The sequence below is a fragment of the Callorhinchus milii genome, unplaced genomic scaffold (assembly GCF_018977255.1).
Source record: "Callorhinchus milii isolate IMCB2004 unplaced genomic scaffold, IMCB_Cmil_1.0 Scaffold14, whole genome shotgun sequence".
Taxonomy (NCBI): Eukaryota; Metazoa; Chordata; class Chondrichthyes; order Chimaeriformes; family Callorhinchidae; genus Callorhinchus; species Callorhinchus milii.
This window is the reverse complement of record NW_024704755.1, coordinates 5,624,511-5,632,654: the sequence shown is the minus strand read 5'-3', so window position 1 is coordinate 5,632,654 and position 8,144 is coordinate 5,624,511. Positions and strand designations below refer to the sequence as shown.

At 42.5% G+C, this 8,144-nt stretch overlaps 1 protein-coding gene across 1 annotated transcript; it reads left to right on the top strand.

Moving 5' to 3' along the window:
- The first annotated feature begins 715 nt into the window (after positions 1-715).
- Positions 716-7,371, top strand: LOC103176005 (tubulin beta-4 chain). Its single transcript, XM_042340386.1, has 3 exons — positions 716-993; positions 6,206-6,314; positions 7,253-7,371. The coding sequence occupies exons 1-3, from the start codon at positions 937-939 to the stop codon at positions 7,369-7,371; spliced, it is 285 nt and encodes a 94-aa protein (XP_042196320.1). The 5' UTR covers positions 716-936.
- Positions 7,372-8,144: the final 773 nt, after the last annotated feature.

Sequence of the window (8,144 nt, the reverse complement as noted above, 5' to 3'; positions counted from 1 at the left end):
AGGGAATGGTCCATGAGTATTGTGCAATGTTTATTCCTAACCCAAACTGGGGATGGGGAGCATTTTACCAGCTCTGTAGCTGCAGCAATGTCGTTGCTTCTCTTTTTTTTCCCCCTCTCTCTCCATCTCTCCCTCTCTCTCCATCTCTCCATCCCTGCTCTGTAGGGAGATGTCGCATTGCCCCCCCCCCCACCACTACCCCCCCACTACCCCCCACCACCACCGTTGCACGTCTGGGGATGGGGAGCATTTTACCAGCTCTGTAGCTGCAGCAATGTCGTTGCTTCTCTTTTTTTCCCCCCTCTCTCTCTCTCTCTCCATCTCTCCATCCCTGCTCTGCAGGGAGATGTCGCATTGCCCCCCCCCCACCACTACCCCCCCACTACCCCCCACCACCACCGTTGCACGTCTGGGGATGGGGAGCATTTTACCAGCTCTGTAGCTGCAGCAATGTCGTTGCTTCTCTTTTTTTTTCCCCCCTCTCTCTCTCTCTCTCTCTCTCCCCATCCCTGCTCTGCAGGGAGATGTCGCATTGCCCCCCCCCACCACCCCCCCACCACCACCGTTGCACGTCTATTGGTCGCTGAGCGTTATCTCTCGGGAGACTGACGCAATCCCTGTCTGAGAATCAACCCGCCCGGGGTTTGCGGATCAGCTGATACTCCGCAAAAGCTATAAAAATCCCAGAGAGAGAGAGAGAGAGAGAGCGGAGAGAGAGAGGAGAGGAGGGAGAGAGGAGAGAGAGGAGAGACCCTTCACGCCGCCTTCTCCATCCAAAAAAAGCCGAGACCCCCCCCCACCCCATCCTCACCCACACCCACACCCACACACACACACACACACCCCCACCGCGAGTTGCTCCACCGCACAGTGCTCCCACACCCCTCCCGGTCAGTGGCAGCGCAGCTACAAAGGCAACGACAAAGAGTCCCGAAAATGAGAGAGATCGTCCACATCCAAGCGGGTCAGTGCGGCAACCAGATCGGTGCCAAGGTAACCCGCCCTCACACCTCGAACCTTCCCTTTTTTATTATTATTAGTAGTAGTAGTAGTAGTAGTGGTGGTGGTGGTGGTGGTGGTGGTATTTGTCGGGAGGACTGTGATGCTAACGCGACCCCATCTGGTCCCCCAATGCAGGTAACGGGTAACGCAGAAGCGAAGTTGAAGCTGAGAAACGTCCATCCATTGATTTTTTTTTTAAATCAAATATATATGTATCCATATCCACATATATATATATATATTTTTTTAGCCCTTTTGAATGTGAAGATGAAGCTCAGACGAGTGCGGGCGGTGCCGCGCGTTCTTATGCAACTGCTCCCCCGTTGCGGATGGGGCTGCGTTTTTGTCACCGAATGTGCGCGGTCCCCCCCCCCCACCCCCCACCCCCCCCCACCCCCACCCGACGCCTCTCTCTCTCTCTCTCTCTCTTTGTAAAAAGATGTGTCGGGAAGTGCATCGCAACGACGTGTGTTTTCAGTCCTGAGGATTGTGAGCGATCAAAGGCGTTCGGGTTGTTAACGTGTGTGTGTGTGTGTGTGTGTGTCTCTCTGTCTCTCTCTCTCTCTCTCTGGGGCTGATTTACACAGACGCAGGTTCTGCAGAGACACAGCCACGCCCGACACTGCAGATATGTTGCTGGGGGTGGGGGTGGGGGGGTGGAGTGGGGTGGGGGTGGGTGGGGTGGGGATGGGTGGGGGGAGAAGAAGAGAGAGACATGGAGTAGCACTGCTGTGCTGCACAGTGCAAAAACGCAGCATCACTGAGAGGCTCCTGGACATCTCATTGCATTCAAATCACATTGGGGTGGAGCCCAGATCTGAAACAAAGGAACCCCCCCCCCCCCACCCCCCACCCCCCACCCCCACCCCACTTTTTCTGAGTTAAAATCCAACTCATGTAAGGACCATTGACCTCCTCCCCGTTTTCCCATCTCTCATCCACCTACGACGGTGGGTCGCATTTTTGTACGTTTTCCGATCCTTGGTGATTACGCGTCATCGGATCGAAACGCTTCACCCGCAGTCGTCTGCGAAGGTCCGCGCACTCTACTCCACTCGACTCCGAATGCAGCGGTTTCATGCGTCCAAGCTATCAAAGAGATGTCAGGGCGAACCGTGATACACTGAGCATCAGTTAATACCAGGGGGTGTTACTGATGTGGTCCTGTTCGGTTAATTTTGCTCGATTTGATAACGACGATTATGTGAATCCAATCAGATTTAATTTGAGAAATTGGATAGAAGTTTCGTTTTCGTGATAGAATGATCCAGTACCGGTGAATCCCCTATGGCATTTATTATCTATTTTTTTTTAAAAATTGTTGATTTCCTACAAGTGCGATGAATTTTCTGCAGTATAATAGCAAAAGAAAACTGTCCAAAGACAAAGCTGCTTCAATCAAAGATGAAGCACCACAGGACAAAGATGACTTCCTCACATTTTGACTGTTTTGTAGATGCTGTTAGGGCTGGGACAAGACTATTTGCATTGCATTCAATGATGGATAAACCTGATTGCGTTTTACCCTTGTTTCTCTCACAGCCGTCATCAGTTTATTATGTCGCATCTTTTTACCGTTGCCTTCAGGTTACCTTCTGAATGAGACCCAGAGATAGATGTTCATCAGAGTGAATCACATGGCTGGGAGCACTGAATGGATGCATTCAAGTGGCTTTTTCACCATCCACATCACCACAAAATTTAAGGGTTAAACATGGACATTACTGTCTTTGAGGCGACCACACTCGGTGCCTTTGTTAAATCGAGACACAAAGACTCACTGCCAGGCGACGGGTCATTGTGTTGGGTCTGACAAAGAACAGCTGTTTTTAGGGGGGAAGTGGGAGGGAGTGAAATATATATTCAGACCTGCACCATCTCAAAATGTAATCATCTAAATCATAAAGCATTGGGTGGGGCAAATTGTTCAGTGACCAGAGAAATTGGATGCACATATTACGGTAAACCAGTGGGCTGGCTGCGCCTATTGATTTTGGTGGCCAAGAAAATTGGCTATGGTATCCTACTGATCTCCAGGGAGCAAAGACAGACTTGTGTTTCAAACGTGATTTAGAGAAAAAAAAATCTCAAAAACGAATGCCTGCCACACCCTTCCAGTTGCTGCTTTAGCCAACAACACAGACACCTTATTATCCGGCAATGTGTCACCACGTATTTGACAAGAACACTGTTATGTCTTCACAAAAAGGCAGTATTCCCTCCTCACTTTGTGTTTGAAGTGTGACATATTTTATTGAACGTGCAAACCAAAGAATTAGAGAAATCATTTTTTTCGTGAATAAATCTGAGACTCGCATAATTTTGGAGCTAACCTTCAAACGGCGGTACCAAACTGTAGGCTCTTTTACAAAAAGTCTATCATTATAGCGCTGTCCAGAGAACAGCCGGTTTCAGTATTTCAGATTGGACAACAGTCAGTTTGAGTTTGCTGCAGTATTCACAGGCAAACCAAACTTAAGGATAGGGAATAACCAAATTTATGTGTCGGTTGTTGGGTGTGTGTGTGTGGTGGAGGGTGCGTGATCTCATCTGGATCGTAAATGCAGAACTGCAATGATCTCATTTGCAAAAATACAATTATGTTCTGGGGCACATCAGTGCATACATCATTTGTGACTGCTTCAATAGCCAGAACTTAACATACATTTTTTTATCCAGATTTTCATCGATCACTAGGACAGGAAATTCATAGCCACTAATAGTACTAAATGTTTAAATGGTAGGAGGTACTACTAAGGGTGGGTGAATTGTGTGTTACCAGATTTCCTCTTTTTTCGTCAAAGAAGATCTTCATGACGTTGCATCTACCAACCCATCTGAGCATTAAATATTCACAAAACTGAGGCAGGCAGATTGAGGTGACAAGCAGGTGCAGGATTTCAAATCATGACCTTCTGGTCAATGGGCACACGTTTGGTATTTACTGTGGCTAATTTTTCAATTTGAATCAAATTGCTTTGTTCTGCTGTTGGCCATTCTCATTTAAGAACAGTATTGAAACTGCATACATTCATTGTAATGCACTGACTTTTACAGTTAGCAGAGAGCCGATCATCTCCTCCCAGCAGTCTGGGGTAGATTTGACCTATTCCAAAAGAAATGAAAAGACAACGTACTAATCCATTGCATTAAAAACAACCTCCCCGCCAACCCACGAACACCAATCAAGCTTATGTGTATTTTCTTTTTTAAAAAAAACACAGCATTTTATTAAGTAAAAAAATTATTTCAAAAGATGCATCTGCTGCCCCTTTAACCGACGTTTAGGTTGGAATCCATTAGCAGTCTGGGCAGCTGGGTCTGAGCTGAGAATGGGATTGGGAGGGACCGCGGTGTTGGATTGGATCCAATTCTCTCCCCAGAGGCCAACAGAACAAGAACTCAAATCAGTGCTGCCCTTGGCAGCTGCACGCAGTGTCCTGACTAGTGTCAGAAACTGGGTGAGCTCATCAACATGGAGATGAAATGGGGGCAAAATCAGACTTATTTAGACAGCTGTGCATTCCTCGAATGTGATATTAACTGCCCACCAAAGGCAGAATAAACAAATCACACGCACTAAAACACCCTCAGACCAAACACCTCAGGGATAAAGCCTCCTCGGTCGGATGATATTGATATTTTCAGCACCCTGGTCAGCAGCTGAAGGAAATGTGGTGCTGTATAATAACCATTGCAAGACCAAACCACCATAATAAATGCTCCCTTTTTTAAAACAAATCAGTAAAAAAACACATTGTTACAGATTGCTGTGTACCCAGTGCTGTGCTGAGATCCAGTCCAATATTCAGTGCTTACACCCAAATTGTTTATTTGATGGACAGAAAATCTCGTTTCACACACACACACAAAGCTATATTAGTGAAAATCCCAGAAATCTTGGTCATGGAACATCTTGTGTGATTTTTAAGTGATTATTGTTCTAAGAGGACTTTTACACTATTACTCTTTGTAGAATCATTTTGAAAATTATTGTCGGTGTCTATCTACAGGGCACGCGATTTAAATCTAATTCTTAATTCCTTTTAAAATCTAATTCCTCATTAAATTTAAATATACAGTGAAAATGTTTTGTGCTGGCCAATACCGATTTATCAATTGCTTCTGTTAACTTGCTGGTCAAATGTCTGGTAATTTCAGTTGTATTACATTTGCCTTCATATTGAAATTACGCTAATTTTAAAATGTATTTAAAGTAGTGCAGGGAGTAAAAAAAAAGTTCCATTGTCAACTCGTCTTTTTCAAATCAGTCTTTGCTAATGACCTTTTGAGACAGATTATATTTAGAAAATATATACAGCGTGCAAGAAAGCTTACAAAGAACACTGATCAAGGGATTGATTTCTCTGTTATGCCTTCCATTTTCAGATTAGGTGTAATCAGTGTGATTGATTTTAAAGAAAAAAATAATCTTTTCGATTATTTTGTGCACAAGGCAGGAGTCGTGCTGTGAACTGAGCTGTAATTAGCTATAAGTAGCTGTCAGTGACCCTGCTGTTTCTGCCTATATGTTAATTACTGCCTTTCAGAAGGTAGACAGCCTCTTCAGATCATCACCCCCACAGAGACCAAAAACAGCTTCATTGTTTAATCTGCAAAACCAAATTTGGAAACTGTGCTTAGACACTAGCTTTCTTTGTTTGTGGATCCCAAATCAGTAAATCCATTTTAATATTCAGATTGCATTCAAATGTATTACATTGATTATTAATTGAGATCAGAAATAAAAGTGTTTATATAAAATAGAGAAGTCTATACGCTAAAAGATAAGCTATAATCACAGCCTTTTGAGTGACAATGACATTGTGTAGTGCTGATTGCATCTATAGAATCACCTGTCATTTATCATTCCCCTTCACCACATTACAATGATTAACATACACTTTGCAATTTATGCATTATAAAAGCAAAAGAAATGCAAGATGAAAAAAGACCAAGGTCCATCTAGTTCGTCTTCCACATCCATGGTGGTCACATGCACATCTCTTCCAAACTACCTATGTACTATATTCCATAATGTTATTTCCTAAAAGAAAACTATCTAATCTGTGTTTGAAAATCATTGATGGCAGAATCATTTCCCCTGCTCACTCATAAATAGCAGCAGCATTTAGATTAACAAGAATGAATCTCGCTGCCATGTTGTACATCATGCGTTTCCTGATCTTCTTTCTTCTGTTAGTTTTGGGAGGTGATCAGCGACGAACATGGAATCGACCCCAGCGGGAATTATGTGGGTGACTCAGAACTGCAGTTGGAGAGAATTAGCGTCTATTACAATGAAGCATCTTGTAAGTAATGCAGAAAAGTCTAACCTAAATGGAGACTGTATTCAGCATCGGATGTTAATGTAGAACCAGAAATCTGAATGAATACATTAAATGGAAAAGCCATAAGCCTTGTACTGTGTTTATTGGATAATTAGTGTGACGAAGCAGCAGACCAAATTTCTCTAGTATATGGAAAATACTAATAATAAATCCTTGCATTTGGCATACACAAAACTGGTTATGTTCCCCACTGAGCTAAATAGATGCTAAAAGATGAAGTGCATGAAATATTAATCTGATTATATGACTATAAAACTACACAGCTGATAATACATGTAAGCAAGGAAGAAGTTAGCATCATAGTGCATACAGCACATTATCTATTAAATATCTGTTTTTCTTTAATTCTTATAAAATCGATATTAAGCTTCATTATTGGTAGAACAAACACCAACTGATATTATTGCTGAAAATTTACTGAATCATGGTTACAGAGAATTAAAATTATTGTGTCTCTTTGTCTCAAAGTTAAAAGCATAAAATTGAAAGTTTGGCATTCGTGCTTCCAGGAACATAAGATACGAGGATGCAGTCTGCCTTAACAATTGGCTGAGTTCAATATACTTTTTGGTACTTTCCAAAAATTGAAGCAGTTGCCTCAGGATTCTTACAAAAGAGCCTTAATATACAGTCAATTCACTTTACAGTGTGTTCTGTGAAGCGCTTTGGGACGTCTTCCCGACGTGAAAAGCGCTATATCACATGCAAGGATTATTATTATTATTATTATTAAGAGAGATTGAAGTGGAGATCCCATGCCAGGGATTTCTAATCTGGGAGAGGGTGACATTTTGTGGAAAGCAAAATTATTTTCCAACGCTGCCAAACTGCTTGACAATATTAATGTTCTAATTATCAAAGTTACACTAACGCATAATCTGGTTGAATGCTCTTTGCAGCTCTCAAGTACGTGCCTCGAGCCATCCTTGTGGACCTGGAACCAGGCACAATGGACAGTGTTCGTTCAGGACCCTTTGGACATCTCTTTAGACCAGACAATTTTATTTTTGGTATGTAGACCTTTTGTGTAGAAAACAGATGTGTAGAAATAAGAAAAGATAAATCTGTCTTCTTTTGGGAACTCATTTGATGACTCAGATCATGTGGTTGTAAAACGGATGGGGAGGGGAAGGCAGAAAAAAAAGGAAGTGTTTGTTTCAATCTCTAGTCTTGTTTGAGTCTTGCACTGTAATTTTGTGCTCACGATCCAAAATGAATAGCCTGCTGGCGGGCACATTATTCTTGCCTCTCAAAATTGGACTGAATAATGCCCCCTTTGAATCTTCTCCTCAATATAGAACAACAACATTACATTTATAGAGGGCCTTTCACGTCGGGAGGACATCCCAATAAAACGTCCCAATAAAACCAAATTCAGTTCTTTGAATCTCTCTTCAAAATTTAGAACTTCGAGTCCCAAGCTGGGATTAGTTTCCTTTCTGAACTTCTCCAATGCCCCTTGAAAGTAAAATGTCCAAATTTGCAAACATTGGGGTTGGTTTTGCAGTAATTCTTAATAAATTACATAATTACACGCTCCAACTCAATCTATTTTCAGAGGAGGCTTCGCTCAAGTCTAAGTTACGTACATTACATATTTAGGTTCATTGTTAATCGGACTTGACAACCTGAGTTGTTAATAATAGGTAGTAATCATAACCAAATCATTTTCCACCTTTGGTAATGAACATTATTTGATTTTGCAAGTTTCCTGTTCTTGCGAGCCTGAATCTGCATTAAATGCATTCATTATGCCATCTGTTTAATTAAACAGTGTTTGTTTGCCATCAG

Coding starts and splice junctions, on each gene's coding strand:
- LOC103176005 (XM_042340386.1), top strand. CDS start 937: ATGAGAGAGATCGTCCACATCCAAGCGGGTCAGTGCGGCAACCAGATC. Junction 994..6,205: donor GCAACCAGATCGGTGCCAAG/GTAACCCGCCCT, acceptor TTCTTCTGTTAG/TTTTGGGAGGTGATCAGCGA. Junction 6,315..7,252: donor CTATTACAATGAAGCATCTT/GTAAGTAATGCA, acceptor TGCTCTTTGCAG/CTCTCAAGTACGTGCCTCGA.